This window comes from Eublepharis macularius, chromosome 5 (assembly GCF_028583425.1).
Source record: "Eublepharis macularius isolate TG4126 chromosome 5, MPM_Emac_v1.0, whole genome shotgun sequence".
Classification (NCBI taxonomy): Eukaryota; Metazoa; Chordata; class Lepidosauria; order Squamata; family Eublepharidae; genus Eublepharis; species Eublepharis macularius.
In genome coordinates this window covers 167,556,959-167,581,032 of record NC_072794.1, presented here as the reverse complement: position 1 = coordinate 167,581,032, position 24,074 = coordinate 167,556,959, and the positions used below count along the sequence as shown (strand labels likewise).

Sequence of the window (24,074 nt, the reverse complement as noted above, 5' to 3'; positions counted from 1 at the left end):
TTGCTGCTACAAACTAACAGGGCAAACTCCAACTGACCCCAACACCAAAAGGAGATGTTTACATTTACTAGCAAAGGAATGTTTTGGTTGCACCCTCCCTCTCCCCCCCCCAATTGCCTCTTCTCTCTTCTCTCTCCTCCCCCCTCCTCCCTCCTCTTCTATATTTGACCAGTTTCTGTACCATGCATCTGACGAAGAGACCTTGTATCACAAGCAAAACCCCTTGAAAATTAACCTGTTTAAAAAAAGCTTTTCTTTGCATGGGTTAGTCTTAAAGGGAATTTATTTTTAAGCTTGGAATAGTACTTTGAAATTTGCCACATACAAATCCTAATAATAAAAGCCAATACAGGTCTTGCAGATTTTCTTCACATCTAGGAGCCTCCTCAGAAATTGAGGAGCCAGACTCATTTTTCAGCCACCCCAAGACAATCACCTCCCCCTAGCGTTACTGGAAGGAACCATGTATTGAGTGGTGAAATGTCAAGGTCTGTGAATTGTTTTTAGAAGTGTCAAGTCCTGTGAATTCTTTTTTCAAACCTCCCTCCAACCTAGGAAGATGAGATTATGCTTGAGAGAGGAGAGGTGGACGGAGGGAAGCACACACACCCCAACTAGCTCATACCACACAGTCTTCTCTCTCAATTTTGTGCTTAATTTCTTTTCTACACCTATGAAGAAATGTTGCTAATTAAAAAGCTGCAGCTGCAAGTATATGCTCTACTTGAGAATAAAACCTTTTGGGCTTAGGTAATTCCAAATAAATTAGCATATGACTGGCTTGTCAAATCAAAAAGAGGCTGGGGGAGGAGGAAACCTGTCTCACAATCCTGTGTAGATAGTTTCAGGTGAGCAGCCATGTAGGCCTGTAGTAGAAAAGCAAGATTTGAGTCCAGTAGCACCTTCTGGTAGTTTCCTGCCCAAAGAAATCAGCTTTCAAAGGAACAACCACCACCACCACCACCACATTCGGTTTATATACCGCCCTTCAGGACAACTTAATGCCCACTCAGAGCGGTTTACAAAGTATGTCATTTTTATCCCCACAACAACAAACACCCTCTGAGGTGGGTGGGGCTGAGAGCGCTCCAGAGAGCCGTGACTAGCCCAAGGTTGCCCAGCTGGCTTCAAGCAGAGGAGTGGGGAACCAAACCTGGCCCTCCAGATTAGAGTCCTGCTGCTCTTAACCACTATATCAAACTGGCTCATGTCAGGTCTCTGCCCCAAAGAGGCCACTGTCTAAATTTAGATAGTCAGAAGATAGATGGAAAGCTGGAACGAATAGAAATTCATTCACAAAATAGTCAAAATCTGAGCAAAAATGTGGTCCTATAAATATTTAAGATTGTATGTTATATCTGGCTTTGCCTGCAGCTTGGCTCCTTTTCATGGGTTCCCCCCCCCCCCGCCTTTTGGACCACAACTTAACTGTTGCCAGGTATAATAATACAATAAAGGATGTTAGACACACCTTCAGAAACAATGCCTTTTATAAATACTTAACAAGACGACACAGCATAGTATGCACGCTTTTCAGTGCTTTATGTCCTCAGGCTGGATATTAAAAATGCAATGAGAAATGATGGCCGGGGGGTGGGGGTCTCTCAGACCCTCATCCCAAGGCTTCTTTTTCAGCGTGCTGACTTTGACAGTCATGAGGTATCAGGCTGCACTCTTGCCGGGCTGGGAACAAGGATTTTAAAACGGTGGGCTCTCCCGTTGAAAACACAACTGATTAAATTTCTGACCTGACGTCAGACAGAATTTACAGATCCCTTTTTTAAAAAACGCTTTGATCTCTCTGTGTTTGGTCTTTATTCATTTAGTGCCTCTTTTTACTCCCTCCCTTCCAAAGAGCTCAGGGTTGCATACATTTTTCTCCTTCCCTCCCTGGTGTCCTTGTAACAAATCTGCCAAGGAGGTTAGTCTGGCAGAGAGCGAGAGAAAGAGACTGGCATAAGGACACACAAGAGAATCTGAACCCAGGTGTGGCCCCCCCCCCAGTCAAACATGATTTTTACCTTTTCTTTTTTCTACTCTTTTCCTCTCTGTTGCATGTATGGATGCACCTTCTCCCTCGTTTTCTACTCCATCATTATATCTATGTGCTGGGCTCTCTCAACTTTCCACAGGTGCAGTGTGCCCTGGGCTGCAGCCCGGCGCTTTTGGTGCATGTGGGGGAATCTAGAGCTCTCCCTATGCTCTGCTGCTGTCAGTCACCTTCCGGATTTCTCTATGGTCTTCCACTAGAGATGGGCACGGACAGCAATACAAACAAAAAAAAAGCCACGAATAGCCCAATCTGCTGTTCGCAAATTTGCTGTTCGTGAGGCCCCATTCTAAACGAACAGGTGGTCGTTGCAAGCCGCATTTGTTGCTGTTCGTCAAGCCAGACATTCTGACACTTTCAATCAATTCCCTTGGCAACTTAGGCAGGGATTGTCTGAACTCTGTCTGAACTCCTGCTGTTGCCCTGGAAACCCCAGTCGAAGCCCAATTTAGCTTGATAGGCAGGTCTTCCTTTGAAGTGTGGAGCTCCAAATTTGTTACAAGGGAACAAAGACCAGGGGGGAGGGGGGCTCCCAGCTCTGGCTTTGGAGAGGGAGAGACAGCTGCTGTTGGCATTTTGATAGAGTGCATTGGAGCTTGAATTTTCCTTGTGTGTGGTGGGATAGGGATCTACCCCTTCAAGTTCCAGGGCTGCTGCCAGGAGTTGGGCCAAGCTGTTACTTATTATTGGTACCTTTCCTGATGACTGCTCAGGTCAGGTTTCTGGGAGTGGTGCAGCAGGGATCTTGACTTGGATGATGGCTGGAGGAGAGCCTGCTGGCCCCCACGAACAGCCAACCACAAAAATGTTTGTGAACAGAGCCATGTTTGTGGTTGTTCGTGAGTCCCTGTTCGTGGATGGTGTCAGGCTATGGATGATAGGATATGATAGACAGGTCTCTGTACCATTGCAACAAGAAGTCCAAGCTCTTGGTTAAATGGTTTTATTCAGAAATCCAATAATTTCCATATATATGTCCATAGAATTACTCAGAGGCAAGAAAGCATCTAAGCAGTACACGCTTCCTTGATAGGAATAGAAACTTAGACCACAGGTTTGCACGGGAAAGGGTCTGGGAATTTCTTCTAGAGTTTATACATCAGCCTAGACAGTACAAAAGGCATAAGAGTAAACTGTAACATTTCAGACAGTACAAGGTCACTTCTGTGAGCTTCGAAGAAAAGAGAAGACAGCTGTGTTCTCAGGCTGCTTGAGAAATGGAAGTGATGGTTAGAGCATTTGCAAAATGAAATCAAGGTACAGCATTAGCAATGGTTCATCACATAGAACAGTGACATGGATGTAGGGGTACAGACATGACAGATGGCAGCGAACAACGAACATCATGTTTGGTTTTTTTTTTTCTGTTCGTGCCCATCTCTGTCTTCCACTGGCAGTTCTGATTTGTGATGTCAGCTAAGTCATTATGATATCACAACTCATTTTGCTCTTTAAAAAAATGATTCTGAACAAACCGCTGGATGGATCACTTAGGAGAAGCTGGCTTTGTAAGGAAAGAGGAGCTTCACTTGGCATGTTGTTGCAGAAATTGGCAATGTTGGGCACGCACTCTCAAGCGAAGCGTCATTCGTTGCTTTCACGTAGGTTTGTATGCTTCAGATTTTCAAGTGTTATGTGTGTGGTGGGGGAGAGTTGTGAACAAATCCTGCCGGGGTGACTGAATGGATTCTGGAACGGCTTTATGCACTACTGCAGGTTCAGAGCAAACTGTGGTTAAGACTACAAGGTCCTGAACTGGATAGACAGGTTAGCAGTTCCTGTACTGAAAGAACTAATAGACTCGACAACAGGGTAGGAGTTGGCAGCTTGTCACCTGTCAAGCTTTGGCTAACCAGGCTGAAGGCCCACCTTCAAACGCTTCCTGCAAATTTGTTTGTTTAAAACAGTTTAAAAACTCCCCCTTCTCTCCGAAAACGGAGACCCAAGGCAAGAAACAACAATAAACCAAAACATTAAAAACATTCCCCCCCAAACTCAATTAAAATAGCTAGCCGGTTGCTAACCTTACAGCTCTGATCAGAGAGAAAACATTGTCTACCTGGATGGTTAATTGGAAACCCCTTATTGACTTTCTGCGTGAAACGGGAAAAGATGAACTGACGATTTGTAGATTTGATTTTTAAGAAGATAAATTTGGGAAAAATAAATAGAAGGGGTGCAGTATTGAAAAGGTCAATTTTGGAGGTATCAAAACTACAAGTATAATGTTTGTAAAGGTATAGTAGGTGTAGAGAAAAATGGAAAATGAAATATGTATTTTTCTTTAGCTTTTTTTCTTTTAATTTTTGTTCTCTTTTTCTGTCTTTTTGTATTCCTTTTACTTGTTTCTCTGTCCTTTTTATTGGGCTTTTAATCTTATCAATAAAATAAAGTGTTCTTTTAAAAAAAACATTCCCTTCAAACTCAATTAAAATAGCTGGCAGGTTGCACACCTAAGTCCCTGAACCTGGGCGTTTTTGCGAAGAGCAGAATAAGACAGTGTTGGAAAGAGGCATTAACTAACTTGCTAATGCAGAGTTCAGTCCATTGCTTGATTCTACTCCACGGTACCCAGGGCGCTCTTCCAACTAGCTTGGGGTACTCCAAAGTCTCTGTCTGTCTCCCTTGCATATTGTAGAAACTCTCTGTATATTCCGAGGCTCTTCATTGTGAATTTTTGGAATGTGCACTTTTTGGATATGCTGGAAGTTCTGACACTTCAGCACATAAGAATCCTAATAAAATATATCTGGCTTCTGCTGACTCCAGAAATAGATTTGGATTGCCATGGTGAGACCAAGTCCTAAGCAGCTTGATAACTTTAAGTGGTTCACAGCGCAGTGAACTGTAAAAGTAGGGCTGTTGTAAAGGGCCACTCGCGCATGGCCGTTGCACTTTCCTTACATGCGAGGTGTTTACATTCTTCCTCAGAGGTAGTGATATATGGCTTTGTTCTTAGCATTGGTTGTTTTGAATATGTTTCCAACAATGGACATGATTGCTTTATATTTTTGCTTCTTCCTTCAGCAAACGTTCTGGCTAGCGTTAAGAGGCGATTCCTCCATGCGACTAGGTATTAAAAGGGAGGAGCAGATGTTCTAATGGCATTTCTCTCTGGTAAAGGAATAATGACTTACAGCAGAGATGTCTGCTAGTATAAATTAAGTCTGACATCATGCATTTAAACGTTGGGTAAACTACAGGGATACGGGGGATTTAATCAATGAAGGAGGACCGAAATTCATTTAGATGATAACTCAATTTTTCCATAGGGCTGTCTGGCGTGCAGACAGTTAATAGTAATGCAGATAAATCCACTAAGAGATTACCTTTTTCATATCCTGTGGGGGGAAACCACTTGAAGGGGGGAATCCTTGGTCAGTGCATAACAGATGGCTGGTGAGTGTTGCCTAACTCCTTAAAGCTGCAGAACCTCAGTAAGTACTTTGAACTAGAACCGCTTCGTTGCAGCATGCAATCTCTCCTGCATTCCTTTTAAGATCCAGAGGAGTTAGCCATGTTAGTCTATAGTTGCAAAGTAGTAAAGAATCCAGTAGCACCTTTTAAGAATAACCCACTTTATTGTAGCATAAGCTTTCGAGAACCACAGCTCTTTTTGTCAGATGCATCTGATGAAGAGAGCTGTGGTTCTCAAAAGCTTATGCTACAATAAAGTGGGTTCGTCTTTAAGGTGCTACTGGACTGTTTACCGTTTTATTCCTTTTAAGGTAGACCTTTGGACACAAGAATTTCTGTTTTTCAAAGCAATGCTTAAACCTCTAAGCCACAGGGCTGTATTGAAAAGGCTGTTCTTCTTACAGGCCAGGAGGAATCAAAAGTTTGTTTATTCCAGGTGTAAAGTGAAACCTATATATCCCATCCAAGAATCTCTCAATGTTGCCTTTTGAAATTCTTATATCTTAACATTATCGATATACAACAATCATAAAAATGCAAAAGGCAATTCCTTATGTCAAAGATCAGAAACACACAAACATACGTGTCATCAACCGTTATCCTATCCATCTTAACTCCAAAAGTTGAGATTACAATTTTAAAAATCTCAACAAAACTCTTCCTAATAGATAATTCTCACGCAACTGGATTCTCAGAGATTCGGGGGTCTTTTGGACATGGCTGTCTAGTATAGTCTCAGTGATGCAAAACCCACTTGATTATACCATGGTTCTTTGATTTTTCATTTCTAATGGTCCAAGAAGCCCTTATCTACCCTAGAAGAAATTTCCCCATTGAGATGCATGTAACAAAGTTTGTTCTAAAAGATATTAAATTGTACAGCAATTTCTCTTGGCAACCTTCCCATCTTTGTCTAAGTTATCTTTTCCAAGGATGTACAGTGAGCACGTAACAGAAAAAAAAGGACATTTTGGCCAGTATGAAAACTAAACAATTGTCAAGCTTGCCTTCGTTCAATCGGTCAATACCTATATTACTTTTGGGAGTACTGATGGCAGCTTGATATAAGGGATAAAGCTGGAAAGATGCGTTGGCAGAAAACTTCTAGCTTTGGATGGGCATTTTCTGTGTCTTGGAGAGGGGCGGTCAAGGGCTTTAGGGGGAAAATCAGCAACTAAAAGCAAGTGCCACTTTTTTTGCTAGAAATCAGCCCTTTCCTGTCTGCTGTGCAGTTGTTTAGTTACCTGGTTATCACGTTATGTTTCTTTTTCAGATAACGTGCGGTAGTGCAACCTTGGGCAAGAAACCATCCCATAGCCCTGGAATTTGCCCCTCTTCTCAAGGATTGTTCAAAGTTCAAACCAAGTAATTTGTGAATTGTAAAAATTCGACTCATTTACAGTTTAATGAGCAGATGATCAACAGCTATATGCCCATATACAGTCCCAAGTATAAAACATTCTCAGGAGTTTTTAGATGGAAAGGGGCAGGGGGTGGGGGGGCGGAACCAGGAAGAAAAAGAGAGCGTTTACTGACGACCTAGCATTTCAGGGTGCTGTGGGTGTTGCTTTCACACTTTGCTTTATCTGGTCTGAAATCTGTGACTGTATTGGCTTTATCTTGTAACCCATTTTTTTCTGTATTGTTTGTCGTATACCTTGCCTTAGCCCTGTCCTGGATAGCCCAGGTGAGCCTGATCTCATCAGATCTCAGAAGCTAAGCAGGGCTGGCCTTGGTTAGTAATTGGATGGGAGACCTCCAACGAAGACTAGGTTGCAGAGGCAGGCAATGGCAAACCACCTCTGTTAGTCTCTTGCCCTGAAAACCCCACCAGGGGTTGCCATAAGTCAGCTGTGGCTTCAGGGCACTCTCCACATACTTTGCCTTGGGCAATTAGTTGTTCGCAGTATTCTCTGATTCTGTAATCCTAGTCCTGTTGCATTGCTCATTGGTTGTTTTAAGATGCCTAACTGCATTGTTTCATAATCCCATAATCCGCCTTGAGTCTTAGCGAGAAAGGTGCACTATAAAGTAAAGTAAATAAAAATAATTGACAGCCGTTAATCTTGCTTTTAGCATGAGCAATTGCTGAAAGCAAAAAAAAAAAGCCCCTGTGGTGTGGGGGAATGGGAGACTAGAGGGTTTTGCTTCCCTATGCAGGGTTTTGCTTCCTTATCTTTGGTGCTTGGGAAGGCATTTTGCCACGGGTTCAATAGTCTGAAGAAAACTCTTGTTCCTAGCATGCTTTCTGCTTACTTTGTACAGCCACGGGGTTGATTTAGACATCACTGTCAGGTGCTTGCTTCACTCATGAAGTTTTTCTAATTGCACGAGCCTGCAGTGTATGGGCTCATAGCTTTGTCCGCATGTGGGTTCAGGATTCGTTCAGCATTTCCTTCTTGGGTGTCATCCCTCCGTCTCTTCTGCTCTCTCTTGTGCCTGCCCTTTCCTTCCCCAGCATAGTTCTGTTACTTGGTTCTCCTGCTTCCTTCCCTCTAATTTTCATCCCTTTGTCCTTGCTTGGCAGCTTGGATTCCTTGGCCTGTTTTTGTTTGATCCTTCCACCACTGTCTTCATTATATGAAGTATAGCATCGTTTCAAGTTTTATTTTTAATTTCTTTACGTCATTGATCGCCCACCTTTCTCAGACTCAGGGAATATTGCAGAGATGCTCTTTGGCTCTTCTTCATTTCTTGTAGGGGGCAGCTGCATCCTTGCCGTACTTGAAAACAAGCTTCGGGCTACCTCCCATAACCCCAGGCTCGGGGGAGTCAGTTTCCCCCCCATTTGAGGGTTTGTCTGAAGCTTGTTTTGTCAGGCAGAGTTGTGAAAATATCCTAAGAATGTGTGGTTGGATTGGAGAAAAAGGAACTAGGAACTACAAGCAGGAAACCAACTTTGGCCTCGTCTTCATTACAGTCCTGCTGCTCATTGCTTAAGGTCACATGCTTGAACTGGTTCGTTTTTAACAGTTGGTGTTTTCTGATTTCTCCATATCCCACCTTCCCTCGTGACCATAACCCCCTTCCCAGTTTCACCACCCGATCTACTCTGATCACAGATGGCTCTCTCCTTCACGGCTCCCCATACTTTCCTTCCCAGAATTTCTTGATTTCATGCAGACTTTATCTTAGAGCTAAGGTACAAGTGACGCCTGACACAGGTTGGACACTTGTCAGCTTCCCTCAAGTTTTGATGGGAAAGGTAGGTGTCCTGATCTTGCAGCTTGGCTCTCCATTTAATTGAAGTTTACAGAAACCTCCCACACACACCAAGCGGAGAGGAAGGGGGGTGGCGGCCTGACGCCTGCACTCCCCTCCTGACCGCATGTTCTCCCTCCCATAGACTGCCACTCTGTAAACTTCAATTAAATGGAGAGCCAAGCTGCAAGACCAGGACGCCTACATTTCCCATCAAAACTTGAGGGAAGTGTCCAAACTGTGTCAGGCGTCACTTTTCGTTTGGCTCTTAGCGTCTGATTCTAGAAAGCTTCCTTTCCTCTCCTTCCATTTCTTGCATTGCTAAGCATTTCCTGATTTGGGGCTCTTGTCGTTGCTTATGCATTTTGTTTAAATCCTCTCCTTCTTTCTTGTCACTGATTGCCTTGGAGTAGCTTCTGTCCTTGGTTTGGTTACCTTCCTCTTCAAGAACTGTTTTTTAAAAGTGGTGTTTCTCAACCACCCCAGCTTCCCCTTGCCTTGTTCATCCCCCAGCCCCTCTCCCAATCCACCCACCAACTAGGGCTTATCTTTTCCACAACACAGTGTCAGTGCTGTTAGTTGTTCGCTAGATTTTCCCAAACCGTTGCCCACGCTCATTTTCAGGTTCTCTCTGCAGCCATAAGAACTAGCAACTTGTTTTTAAAAATGAGAGGCCAATATCCTCAGGACGCCAACTCCCGTTCCAGGCACTGTGCTTTTTATAGGGATCCTGTGGGCACACAACATAGCCCTGCTATGTAAAAGAGTGAATGTGTGTGAGAGATTGCCGTTGCTGCCCGATTTGTCTTTGAGATAAGCCGTTTGAAGAAACGAATTTCTGAATTCGACCTTGATGATCAGTTAACGTACCCCGCAAGAGTTTCATCCGGGCAAAATGCCTGAATGAGACCAGTCCATTTTATTTGTTAAGTGTGTGACAGCCACGATCCTCATGAACCACGCTTGCCGTGGTATAAACAGAGATTGCGTTCAAGTGTTTACGTCCTCTGGCTCTCATCTGTCACGTGTCTGCTGCATTTGGTGTGTTGCACAGAAGGAGAGGAGGCGGCTTGCAGGCCTTTACAGTACAGCCTCGCAGCTGTGAGTCAGAACTGCAAAGCTTTCCTCCATTTTTCTGACCTATTCCTCGCGTCTTAACTGTATGTGGTGGACTGGCTTCTATACAAGAAACTTACCTGCAAGACAGCTGTATCTGCCTCAAGTGGCACGCACTTTTTCCTGTCTTAAAATTTATTTCTGGGGCGAGCCCTGCTGCCTCCAAGACCTGTGCTCGATCTGATTATTTGTGTCTGGTAAAGAATGCAACTGGCTTTTTTTTCCCCTTTCTGTTTTAAGGACCAGATAATCCGATGCAGCTTTTCAGAAAAGCATCTTTTCTCTGCTTGGTGCTGAATGCTAGTAGCTAGGCTTGTGCAAAGAGTTAAACTGGCAGAGCGCCAAATGCTTTAAAAATACCTTTTGCAAAGACCTATTTAATCTGGCGTGGGCTAGTGGCAGTGACCTAATCTGAAAATAGCAAACGGTCTTTTTCCTCGCGGCAGTTCTCCGTCGCTGAATAATGGCAGATGACGGTCTCCTACTTTTGTTACGAGGCCTTTTTCCTCCTTGTGTTCATTTCAACTTAATTTTGAGACGTTGGGGGCGTTAAAATTTAGACTGATATAAAATCAAATGTAAGGATTCTTTTTCCTCTGTGGCTGAAACGTGTGTCATTGATTTTCTAACATCAGTTGAAAAAAGACTGACCAGTGATGCTGACCTTCTTTATAAATTTGGGGAGTTTACGAAAGGTCCTTACCCTGACTGGATATTGCTTATTAGGCCTGGTTCACACATGCAAGAGAATGAGGTGGCAGAGGTCTGAGGTAAGAGAATGGACTGGACCGCTTCAAACTGCCTGCAAAGGTGAGATTGCATTTTGGAATATTCCCTACAGTTAGGAAAGCAGCACGGGAAGGGGAGGGAGGGGTAGAACTTTTCTTCTAGTGTGTTTGTTTTCTATGCAAAGGAACAATCAAAGCCTAGAGTCCATCTCCTGCCATCTGAAGTGGTACAGTCTGCTCTGTCGCAGGACTCTACCGTCTTGTTCTGCATGTGCGAAAGAGACCTAGCACTGCACTGGCCAGAGCTAGCAGTGCCCCTGTTGGAAGCGGGGCGGTAGTACCCTTACGGCTGGAAAGCAGCTTTAATGTGTTTGACTGGCAGCTGCCAATACATACTGCTTGTCTCTCTTTGTGGCTCCCGCCTTGTGGATTGGCCTGCCTGAGGAAGCCAGGAAGGCCCCTTCCATTTCTGTCATTCCTCAGATTTCAGGCGGGCATTTATCTAAAGGGAATAGGGCTGTAGCGTAACGGAGCAGTTTGAGAAGACACTTCTTTATAAAAGGAACAGGGTCATGGTCTGCTACCATTTTTTATTGTACGTACTATCCTGTTCTTACTACATAGTCTTCCGTTTTTGTGATTCCGTTCTCTACATTATGATAGATCCTGTCTGATACCCTTTAGTTTTGTGTCATTTTTTCTAACGCTTGTAATCCTAGTCTTTTTGCATTGTTTATAGGATGTTTTATGCTGTCTGATTATGTTATTTTTTGGGGGGTGAGCAGCCTTGAGCCTCAGTAAGGAATAAAAATAAAGTAAATAAGTAAAGGCTATAAATAAAATAAATAAAAAATAGTAATGGACGAGCAGAATGATTGTGTATTGAGATTTGTTTATTGGGGAAAGCATCATATACTAGGCTAGAGAATATTCATTCACATGCCGCTCTATATTCATTGCATAGATGCAAATGCCAGTCTTGCATCGCATTAGGCCTATGGAATGCTTCCCATTTACCTGACACGGTTTAAAAAAAATCCAGCAGCTTTGCAAAACTGCAGTTTGCTGTTGGAGCTACATTAACATGTCAAGCAGACTTTGCCGTTTGTTTCTGTAGACCAGGGCTATCTAATGCCTCCTATTCCCCCTGACATCATTCACTATTCCCGTCTTCCTTCCTTAAAAAAAAAAAGATCTATTTTGGTTGTCATTTTTAAAAATGTATTTACATTATTTGTAGTCCGCCTTTCTCACTGAGACTCAAGGCGGATTACACAATGGGAGTCAGTACAGTCAGTATCAAAGACGTTTCAATAAACGTGTAATGGTATACAGGCAGATTTGCAAAGATTGAAAAACCAGCAGAAATCTAGTACAAAGCTAAAGAAATGTTGAAATGGAGCATAAGCAATTCTGCAACTGGCATATTAAACAAGTTAGGAACTACCCAGTAGGATCATACTTACAATGTGTTAGTCGTGAAGTCTAGGGTCCCTCCTTTTCCTCTTACCCTTTTTCTGATGGATCTCTTTGGCTGATTCCGCACATGTTGGATAATGCACTTTCAATGCACTTAATCAATCGTTTGAGGTGGATTTTTTGTTCCACACACGAAAAAATCCGTTCCAAATGATCTATAAAGAGGATTGGAAGTGCATTATCCAACGTGTGCGGAATGACTCACTGTCATATAATCCAGACTTCTGAATGTAGCACTTAAAACATATTCTCCCTGTTGACTCTGCAGATGGCTTCACATGTTTCTTGCCATGTCTCCAGAGGAAGATGTATTGTCGAAGGCTTTCACGGCCGGAGAACGATGGTTGTTGGGGGTTTTCCGGGCTGTATTGCCGTGGTCTTGGCATTGTAGTTCCTGACGTTTCGCCAGCAGCTGTGGCTGGCATCTTCAGAGGTGTAGCACCAAAAGACAGAGATCTCACAGTGACACTGAGAGATCTCTGTCTTTTGGTGCTACACCTCTGAAGATGCCAGCCACAGCTGCTGGCGAAACGTCAGGAACTACAATGCCAAGACCACGGCAATACAGCCCGGAAAACCCCCAACAACCATCGTTCTCCAGAGGAACTTCCCTCACCCTAATGTGCGCGCGCGCGCACGCACACACACACACCAGCTTCTTGCTGTATTCAGAACTGCCTCCTGTCCAGACGTATTCCATGAACTGGAATTAAATTGATCACTGTGGCGTGCTCTTCCTCAGTTGTGTAAGCGCCACAGGATGTGTGTGTGGGGGGGGGGGGGCGGGTTGTAAATGCTTAGTCAGGCAAAAGAGTCAAGGACCCTCCATGCTGTGGAAAGGCGGCCATTCTCTTTTAGCAGAAACCATTTCCTGGCCACTATTGCAGTGTTCAGTGCGGAGGATGGAAAACGAGTACAATGCCACTACAGGAGATTGCGAGCTTTGTAAGGTACAGAAAAGGACAACTGGAGTGATCGAGGAAGAAGGATTATGCCGTGAAGAGAGGCTTCAATAGCTGCGATCGGAAATTGACTCTCAAAGTGCAAATACAGTTTGCTCATCCCTTGAAACTGAGGAGCAACATCTCTAAGACAATGAAGTGAATGATTTCATGGATCTTGTAACTAGGGCTATGCGCTTCGGGTTTCCGATGCGGGTAAATTACCCGAATTGGACCTGATCTGGAAAGATTCTGGATATCCGAATCGGGGCCAGCATGATGGCCCCGATTCGGAAACCCCAAATCAAAGCCTGCACACCCCTACTTGTAACTAACCAGTTGAATTCACCCCCATGGGATTTTATGGTGATCATGGACATAACGTTAAAAGTGGTTGGATTTCCCCGACAAATTCTTTTTGGACTATAGATACTCTCTTTAAATAGTGTGCAATTATGTAGTTTGGGAAGATTTAGATAAATTTTCCTTGAATCTTTTTTAGGAGGAGGTGGGGTAGAAGTCTAAACTTCGTTAGGTTTATTGAAGATACTGCATTACTCTTGTTTTCTAGTCAGCTTGACTCAATGATCTTCGAAGTATTTGTTATTTAGATTCAGAGGAGTTAGTCATGTTAGTCTAGTTGCAAAATAGTAAAGAGTCCAGTAGCTCCTTCGTCAGTAGCACTCACTCCCTGCACCCTCTCCCCCTCCACCTATATATCCTTGGCCAGTTTCTTCTTACCCTCCGTGCATCTGAGGAAGAGAGCTGTGGTTCTCGAAGGCTTATGCTACAAAGAAGGTGGTTAGTCTTAGAGGTGCTTCTGGACTCTTTACTATTTTTCAACTATAGATTAACACTGCTAACTCCTCTGGATCTGAGACTGATTTTTGAGGTTCTAGTTAATGATGGTGGGTTTGACTCGCTGATTTTTGAGGTCATTGTTATCTGTATTACTTGGCTCATTGATTATGGCAATGCAATCATGTATAGATCGTTTGAGGGTTTTTCTTCCTTTGCTGTAGTGTTTATTAATTAATCGGTTATACTCCTGTAATCTATATGGAAATTCAATAAAAAATTTAAAATAAAAATAAGTGGTTGGATAAATGCAGAATGGGCAGGATTGCTCAGGGTTACTAGGCATGGTAGTCAGAAACCAAATATTCACATTCGGACACTCTTCAAGTGTAAATGTGGCTTCTGGCTATCTCCAGGTATTAAGAATTGAGAATAATGATTAACTGTTGCCATGTTTGGGAGCTTTTTTCAGGCATCTGATTGGCTGCTGTTGAAAAACAGGATACTAGGCTAGATAGACCAGTACTCCCATCTCTTACCTTGCAGTTTTATGAGCTTCCCAGACCAACATAGCTTTGTGTTGTTTTTTTTATAAAAATTTTTATTGGATTAGAAATCAATATTATACTCATTACAATCAATTTCCTTTAAATATTCCAGTTCTAACCCCCTCCCTTTCCCCCCCTTTTGTTGACTTCCAACAGTTTTCCAACCCCTTCTCTATTTTTTCCCCTACTCATTTCAAACTTATTTTATTCTATTAAACATATACTTTCACTCTCTTCTAAGCTTGTCTATTATAACACAGTGTTATCTCTATTCCCTTTCCCACTTAACTTATCCACTAAATATTACATTCCTGGCATATATTCTTTAATAATAATAATCATTTATCTAATTTTTGTACTTTGTACTCTCTCTTACGCATTCTAATCTCATCAGTATGGGACAAACAATTTGTCCCTCATTCTACATAGCTTTAAGTACTTCTATAAACATTGTACACATTCAATATAAGTCAATCAATTTAACTTATACTCTATATATTATTCTTTACTTCTTTCTACATATCTTATATTCATTCTATTTTGATTATGTAATATCTCCATTATATAGTTATCTGCCAGAAATAAGATTAGTTGATTTCTATCCTTATAATTCTTGTAATAACACCTCTATTACTTAATACTATATATAATAGTCAAATAAAGTAGTTGCTTAGAATTCTCCTTTAACTTTCCTCCCCCCGGTAAAGTCACTTCCCTCTTCCAGACCAACATAGCTTTGAATGTCTAATGATAACCTGAAGCTGTTAACTCAGACTTTGTGGTAGTTTGTCAAGTAATACAGATTGGTGCAGCGATAGGCATTAATGTTTATTTTACCTTGACTTCCTCATTAAATAAAAATCCTTTCCCCAAAAGAACAAGAAGTCGTCTTGGACAATGTGCGAGTAGCCACAGAGAGAGAGTCCACCTCTTGCATGCATCATGAGCCATAGCTAACGCTAAGCAAAAACGGTTGGGAGGGTTTTGTGGAGCAATCCCAAGTTTGCTCCCTGGTATCGTTCTTGAAGGGAAAGACCAGGAATTAAGGAGAAGTTCTTGAGATATTCCGGGCATAAGCTCTTCAGGCATCGTTGAGTTTTGGGCTGACTTGCTGTAGTATTTGTGGTGTTCAGTGTTCTTAGGAAAATGAAGAACAATAGTCTTCAAGACTGGAAGAACTCTTAAAATTCATCAAACAGTGCACTTTCACATCCCATTCTACTTGCTCAGTTGCATTTGAGTTTCTTTTCCATCAGAAACAAAATGTAATGCAAATACAGTGAAATAGCGTATACTCTCAATCATAGTTACATTCAGCTTTTTGCTTCCACGTGGGTGTTTCCTGTTAGTGGGGCCATTGCATACTTGCCGCTGTGCGTCATCCAAGAGGGGTTAGTTCATGTGCTCTGATAAGGTAGCGTAACGGGGCCTGGGAATCCCAGAGCTTAAGCAGCTGAGCGTTCGTTGCCTGTATTCTGACAGGCCCTTTAGATGAAATTATACCACCGAAACTATCCTCTGCATGCCATGGCCTTCGGAGTGAATTCTTGTTGGCACAAACGGGCTGAATCATTCTAGAGACTTTTGATGGAAAGTTAGCTGCCACAGGTGTGCAGCGAGTACTTGTCTATTCTATGATTTTTATTAATCAGACAGGTACCACAGAGATGGCAGAATCTGATTCAAATTAATTGTTCTAAAAGCTATCATGAAAGGGGTGAGAATCTTAAGAGCTTAAACTTTTGACTTTTTTCTTACTTTTGTAGCTATGAGATATTGAGCCTTGTGCTCATAGTGATTTCAGCCAGGCAGTGGTTTCGGCTCGTGAGAGTAACTTTATTGCAAGAGAACTCCTTGCGGCTCCTGGGGGAGCCATATATATACACCTCAAACTCCACCCCCTTTTTAGTAACCCCCCAATAAGAACACAGGCACTAGGATCCTTCATTTGCATGCACTGTAAACAAAGGCAGCAATTGGCTCATAACCCAGAGGAACGATTGGCTGCTGCTAACCCTAATTCTCAATAGGATTGGATACCTGAGGAGTCCTGTTTTACACGAAGCTAGCCCAGTACATAACAGTAGCCTTTCCTTCTTCCAGGGAACTCGGAGTGGTCTACTTGGGGTCATTCCTCTTCGTCATCGTAATGCCCCTTTGAGGTTACTCCGCTGTGTTTTACCGTTCTTCCTGAATTCGCCACTGACGCATTCGGCCTTCTGATTGTTTCCCTTTATCTCAGGTTAGCTCAAGATGGGAGACCAGAGGCAACGTTCGTTGTCTACCTCCGGAGAAACGCTGTACCACGTGCTAGGGCTGGACAAGAATGCCACCTCGGATGACATTAAAAAGTCATACAGGTAAGGAGATTCTGAGCCTGCTGCCCTCCCTAACAAAGGGTGCGCTGACACACAGATCGCTCCATGTTTTACTCCAGAAATGTCTGACCCCTCTGAACTCCCTTCCTTGTTTGTGGGTGATGGAAAATGTAAATTAGGCTGCTTTTGTTTATTGGTATATAGTTGGGTCACCTGAAATGCAAATTGTAATGTCTTTTCTCCATGAAAACTCTAAAGCCATAAGGACCTCTTCCTCCAATCCTGCGGTTCTCTCATCAACATTTTCTAGTCATTCCCGCCCCTAAAGGTGTTTGACTGGCCTTGACTAGAGTCAGGGCTTTTTCAGCCCTGGCGCCAGCCTGGTGGAACAGGATCTCCCAGTCGAGATCCGGCCCTGCGGCATCTCTCGCAGTTCCACAGGGCCAAGCTTACGGCTGAGACGATGGCAGTTCATCTTTTTTGGCCTTCTCTGCTTGCTTTCTCCGTGGCGGATTTGCACATTGTCTGCATTGCCATTTATAGTTGCCATGTTTTGATGTGTTTAGCAGCCGCTATCGAGTGGTTATTACTGTTGAATCAGGTCTTTTAGACTTATTGCCAGGGCTTGCAGCGGCCGCCGCTGGCCGGGGCGCCGGTCTGTCCGGCCCTGACGTCAAAGGGGCACCAGGGTTGCTGCAGGACCCTGCTCTGTGGAAGGAGAGGCGGTATACCTCACCCAGACTCCCTCTCAGTCCACTCACTGGCCTGTTCGACCTGCCCCACTCGTCACCTTTGATCCTCCGTCATGTCCGCCTCCATCAACTTTCCTCCTCGCCTCCGCTCTCGCTCTCGCTCTGCTCCGCTCCAGCTCCACTCCATCACTCCTGCACAACCCACCTCGAACACTCTCCTGGGCCAGCTTTTATAGGATTTCCTTTCCCTGCCCCCACCCTCCCTTCCAGGCTCCTTCCCTCTCCTGATGCTGCCCAGCCGTGTCTGCCCTCAGGTGTTCCTTTCCTTTCACTCACTCCTCCTGGCCTTCCTTGCCTCTCTAGCAGGGTGGGGTTAAATGCGAATGTATCCCAGCTGAGGTTTTCCCCCAGGTGTGCCTCCTTTTCCTCCTCCCCCCTTCTCCTTCAGTCTTTCCTGCAGGACAGGGCTGGCAGGGCCTTTCCAGGTGATGCGCCTTGGCCGTCTCTGCCTCTGCTCACGAGGTGCCACCCCAGCCGGCATCTGGGCTGCCTGTCCATTGATGCTGGGCGTGGCTGAGCTTCCCTGGCTGGCTTCCCCCTTTGGCTCTTCCCCTTCCACACTTGCTGCTGGCTGTGTTGCCTTCTCTGGAGCCCCTGGGCCCCCTGACCCTACTGCTGGGGCGCCGTGACTGCTCCACCCCTTACAACTGCCTGTTGCCGCTGCTGGGTGGTCGTCTCCCGGGCGTCTCCCATCCTTCTCTCCAGGTAAGTCGGGGGGCTGGGCTGTGGACCCCGGACACATATTTTATTGTATATCTATATTGTCTTTTATTGTAGGTTATTTATTATTTTGTATTGATATTTTATTGTTGTTTTAACCCACCCTGAGCCTGCTCGCAGGGAGGGCGGGCTAAATATTGAATAAACTAAACCAAACCCCAGAATACTCTCAGGCTAAAGTAAGCTGAATAGAAGATACCGATGAAATATTTACCCTGCACCTTTACCTGATGCTTTGCTTGCTGTGAAACCACTTCTGACAAGCCTGAGATACGTGTTCCTGTCAGATTTGTTCTGACGTCTTTTCAGACTTCCATCTCCATTCGGATCACCCTTTTAAAAGTAACATCTTTGCTTCCGAGAGTAATAGGTTGGTGTTGTGGGTTGGCGGCTTTCCTGTTCAGTCCCTGTCGGGTTGTTTTATGAAGTTGTGCCTTCGCCAGAGCTATTTTACTAGGCAGTAGAGGGATTTCAGACAACTTGGAAGTGAGTCTTTGACAATAAATCTTGGCTGTAAAAAGTTCAGTCCCCTTTTCCAATTTGTGCTTTTAGTCACTTAAAGTAGTTTTCAGTGTTTTTCCTTTAAAAGTCTGAAGTCAGTGGATTAGGAGTATGTAGTTGCTTAGAATTGCCCTATAAATGTCTGTAAGCATCTTGTGTGTGTGTGCGTGCACGTGCGTGCTTGGTACTGATTGGAAAAATGGTGTGCAGGCAAAGGTTCGAGAATCCTTCTCCCGTTTGGCCGCTGCTCTAGTCAAATGCTACTCCTCCCAGCTCTTCCTTACAAAAATAAATTGCGCAGCCACCATCAAGAGAGACTTGCTGTCTCTCCTTGTTGTGTCTAGCTTGGCCAGTGGATGCCCAGGTGTGGTGTTGGTAGATGGAATAGGTGTGCACAGCTGAGGCGAGTTACCTTTGATCACCTGCAGTGCATTAAATTTTACACTAGAGGTCAGCAGTATTCCATGCATGATGGGAAACGTTTTCGTGAAAAAGTTGTTTCACTTTTGATTTGAAAACCTTAAGTTCCAAATTGTTTTTTGTGCTACCCCAGTTTGTTCAGTTTCTTGAAAACTGAACAAATTAATATGACATGCTTGTTGGCTTATCTGTGACAAGTCTGACTTCAAGGATAAATTCCACTGTGTCTGGTTTTTCCCTCCATGGTAGAATATTCCTAGAAGAATTCATATAAAACAAGATACATGACTGTGAAAAATAGTATGGATTTGGTGGAAACGTCCAAACCGATTCTTGCGCTTTTCTGTTCATAATAGCCGCTTTTGATTTATATTCAGCTCTTCAGGACAACTTAACGCCGAGTCAGAGCGGTTTACAAAGCATGTTATTATCCCCACAACAATCACCCTGTGAGGTGGGTAGGGCTGAGAGAGCTCTGAGAGAGCTGTGACTGACCCAAGGTCACCCAGCTGGCTGAAAGTGGAGGAGTGGGGAATCAAACTGCCTCTCAAGATTAGAGTCCTGCCGCTCTTAAGTGACTGACCCGAGGTCACCCAGCTGGCTGAAAGTGGAGGAGTGGGGAATCAAACTGCCTCTCGAGATTAGAGTCCTGCCGCTCTTAAGTGACTGACTCAAGGTCACCCAGCTGGCTTCAAGTGGAGGAGTGGGGAATCAAACCCAGTTGTCCAGATTAGAGTCCTCCTGCCCTTAACCCACTACACGAAACTGGCGCTCATTCCTGCAAAACGCATATGCATCCCAGCATTACTTTCCTCCATGTATTCCTTCTCAGGTATCCTTTTGTTGATGAAATTACATGGGATTTCGTTTTTTCTTGTGTTGTATCAACAAATCGTTGGTGCAAAGATATACAGCTTAGGGTTACGCAGCTATTTTTCCAGCTGGAACATAACATTCCACCTTAATGTCTTTGGTCTGTTCCCTGGCTCCAGCAGGGCAGAATGCTGCTTGCCCGCGAAGAACAGGTGATGGTTTCTGGCTTAGGTGGTGTTGAGCAATTAGCCAAATTCATGGAGGGCGAGTCCAACAATGGCTATTAGCTGTAATTGCTAGTGGAAATAGAATGCTAGACTAGGTGTATTGTTGACATAATCCAGCAGGTGTTTACGCTTTATGTCCTTAGCCCAAGTTGATATTTTGGTGGTTTTCTCTTCCTGCTACTTCCCCTCAGATAATAGCTGATTTTTTTAAAAAGGTGAATTGAAATTTGGCAAAATCCCAGGTGCCAGGTGGCCATGGTGCCTAAAAATTTCATTGTGGCACCTAGTCCTTTCTGCAGTGGTTTTATGTCTCAGTATTTTTTCATTTTAAGTACAAAGCTCAGAATGTTTTGTTGTAAGACATAAGAATAAATGTGCATTGAGTTTTTATCATTGCTTATATGTAAACTTAAGAACTTTCAGTGTTGGTAGATGAAATAATTTCTTAACCATTTGTTTTCTATACTGGCTCCAAGATTCAATTTAATTGAACTTTTTAAAGCAATAATTATATGATGAGAAATTGGGTAGAAGTAAAGTTAGGGTAGATGATAAACAGGGTTAGTCCTATATATATTTAAATAATAAAACATGTTTTTCATAGCTCTAATAAAATTACAAGAAACTACAAAGAGGCTAGGCTTAGATTTTGTGGTAGCAATAATTTAAAAATTTGGTCATTAAAACACAAAACTCGACGGTTGGAAAAATTAACTTGGCGCCTAAATTTTTGGACTGGCTCCTAGAGCAAAGAAAACTTGTCAAGGCCTCCTATATGAAGGGCAAATGTTCACCAGTGATTTATGCAGAAAGGTTAATCTTTGGGTTTTAGCAGAAGAGTCAGCCAGCGAATGCAGTTGACAATTATGGACAAACATCTGTTTGTAGAGTAGCTACCATGTGCTTCTGTGGAGTGCCCAAAGGCTGCTGTGCAAGATATAACAAGCCATGCTGGTTTGACGGTCTCTCTAGAGTAGGGCCTGTTCTTAGCTTTCAGCCGGGTCCTTCCTTTTAAGGTGGCTTCTTTTCCCCACAGAAAACTTGCGTTAAAATATCACCCGGACAAGAACCCAGATAACCCAGAAGCTGCTGAGAAGTTTAAAGAGATCAATAATGCACATGCGATATTGACGGATGCTACGAAACGCAATATCTATGACAAGTACGGTTCCCTGGGGCTGTATGTAGCAGAACAGTTTGGAGAAGAGAATGTGAACACGTACTTCGTGCTATCCAGCTGGTGGGCAAAGGTAAATAGACAGAGGAACAGGGGGCTTCTGTCCTGAATGTGTTCTTAGCGTACAACATAGGTGCTAGTTTCAACCAATACAACTTTTATTGAAAATCCAACAATATACAAAAGGGAGAAAATCTGATTATACACAGATAGATATTACAGTTATTGTTGATTCCAAGACTAGATACATACATTTAGCTATTTCTGTACATTATCAACCTTTATAAAATTTTGCTATCTAAAATTTTAAATTGGTAATTTTGTGAACAATCTAGTCGTTAAAGCTGTTGCTTATCCTATGCTTTGCTAACATTTCTATTCCATATCAAGTTTCTAAAGATAAGAATTTTTATTATAGTGATAAAACTGATTGTGAGTTATTGTTAGTAAGATATTCCATAAATGGATACCATTTCTCTGCAAAGTTTGAAGACATTGGATATTGTGAAGAGCGTTGTCGTGTTGTACCATTTCTCTGCAAAGTTTGAAGACACTGGATATTGTGAAGAGCATTGTCGTGTTCTACAATTGCAGCCCAACTGCATTATTTTGTTTTACTAAGAAGCTTTTCTGTTAGATTCAAACATTATCATGTCTTGTAATTCACTTTCTGATTGACTGAAAGGTTTTTTTTTTTAATCGTGCTTGTAATCCACCTTGAGTCCTAGCGGCAAAGGCGGACTACAAATGACGGTGGTGTGGGAGATGATGATACATTGACTCTCAGGTCTAGAAAGAAATCAAGCATTTAGTATGTCAGGCGACCTCACGCCAGTTTTCTGTGGCCTCAGTATCCCCCGTTGTCTTTTCTAGTCCCTGGGAACATTACATGCAAGTTGTATTGTAGCTGACAGAAGTTGGGAAAACATGGATTATAAAGCAAAGAGAGAAAACACATTCTAGGACAATTCTGTTAGCAGCAGTTTCTGAAACACACCCTCTCAAAAATCCTAGAGTGCATTTGGAGGTTCCTTGTGGTTTACAAGAGGCTCTACGCCTCTGAATGAAACCTAATGTGCAAAGAGACTTTGTGGTCTGTCGCATTTGAAGCGTGTGGGGTGTTGAATTTTGAAGTCCCTTAACTTGCCGTTTGAGTGTTCTGGTTTCCCGTTCTGATGAATCAGCCGCAGTTTTACGTCTTTTTGGTAATTGCCTTCCTTGCTTCCTCTTGCCTTTTTTCTTTGCTGTATTTTACTGCTCTGCATCTGAGAACTGGGTAGTAATATGGAGCATTGAAACGGCTGTCTACGAGTCGAGACCGAGAACGCTGGCAGATCGGTGACCAGCATTCCGATTCTATCAGATTACAGAGGGATAAGCCCCCCCCCAATTCAGATTGGGTATATGTGGGTTCCCTGCATGGTTTCATTATCAGAAACTGCTCCACAGGCTGCTGTTATAGCCCTTTAAAGAAAACACTGGCAAATATGGGTACCCATCTAAAGAAGAAAAAGACGGGTACCCATCATTAGCTTGTCTTTTTCCTTAAAGAGGGAGTCCTGCCTGTCTTTTTCCTTAAATAGCTGGGGGGAGTTGACAAATATGGATGAGAGTCCCCTCCCTCTGCAGTCCGGAGTAAAGGAAATCTCCATCTACAGAGGCAGTAAACATCTGAAGACCCGTGCAAAGAGGCAGCATCAAGGGAAGGCCTTGGCCTCTTTGCTGGCCCTGTTGTTTGTTGGCCCTGCAGGGCAACTGGTTGGCCACTGTGTGAAACAGGATGCTGAACTAGATGGACTGTGGAGAAACGCTCCTTCGCGTGGACCACTGATCTGACCCAGCAGGCTCTTCTTACGTTAAATCAAAAGGCCCGCAGTTTTTCGTCCAACTCAAAAAGATGCTGGGAGATCTGTGACCTCTTGTGCCTAGGTTGACCATAGGACAGCGGATTTGAAACGGCAGCGTTATTGTCCCCAACAGGCATTTATCTTAGAGATTCCGGACTAAGCGTTCGGGATATAAGCAGGCTGAGGCTGGATAACAGTCGCTCGGCCTTGATAATACTAGCAGGAGTGTGAGAATGGTGGAGCAGGAGAACTGACTGTCTGTTGTTCATCTTGAAACATGGTAGCATGAAGTTTCATTGTACGTGCCGCTGTTAATACTTAAAGCTGCTCTTAGCTGCGGTGTCCCAAGTGGCCAGGCATGAGACCTGAGTTAAGTTGGCGTTTATAGCTTGAGGTGGAATCGTCGGTGGATTCATACACACACACACGCACACACACACACAAACACACTCTCACGCGCTCTCTTTCTGCTCCTCTGTGCAGGCGCTGTTTGTATTTTGTGGGCTCATCACAGGCTGCTATTGCTGTTGCTGTCTCTGCTGTTGCTGTAACTGCTGCTGTGGAAAGTGTAAACCGAAACCCCCGGAAGGCGAAGAGCAGGAATACTACGTCTCCCCTGAAGACTTGGAGGCACAGCTACAGTCCGATGAAAGGGGTAAGTCTCGAGTTCTCCTGTCCAGCTACAGACAAAATCTCTGGAGGTCACAGATGAGTAAGGAAAGGTGGTATAGAAGGGGACTTCATGAAGCTGAAGCTATCAGTTGGCCTGAGATTACTCCCCCTAGAGCATTTAGAAGATGTTTCGTGGAAAGGGCCGGAGCTTGGATTCACTGCCCTGCAGCTGGTTCTCCTTTTGTCTGTAGAAGCACTCTGGTGGATCCATGGCTTAATATTTTCCTGTGTGAAGCAGGCATGATCACGTACAGGCGGGTGGAGAGGAGGGACAGACATGAGCTTGCAAAGATGTGCAGCTGTGCGCTTTGTCTCCTTTGAATTCAGCAGCGTTTTATGGTTAATGATG

The 24,074-nt window shown here is 43.7% G+C and overlaps 1 protein-coding gene across 1 annotated transcript in view; it reads left to right on the top strand.

Moving 5' to 3' along the window:
- DNAJC5 (DnaJ heat shock protein family (Hsp40) member C5) overlaps window positions 1–24,074 on the top strand; it is a 64,793-nt gene that overhangs the window by 33,043 nt on the left and 7,676 nt on the right. The window contains exons 2-4 of the mRNA XM_054980509.1: window positions 16,521–16,638; window positions 21,066–21,279; window positions 23,537–23,708. Of these exons, the coding sequence (XP_054836484.1) occupies window positions 16,532–16,638; window positions 21,066–21,279; window positions 23,537–23,708 (493 nt within the window). The 5' untranslated portion in view covers window positions 16,521–16,531. The remainder of the gene's footprint in view (window positions 1–16,520; window positions 16,639–21,065; window positions 21,280–23,536; window positions 23,709–24,074) is intronic.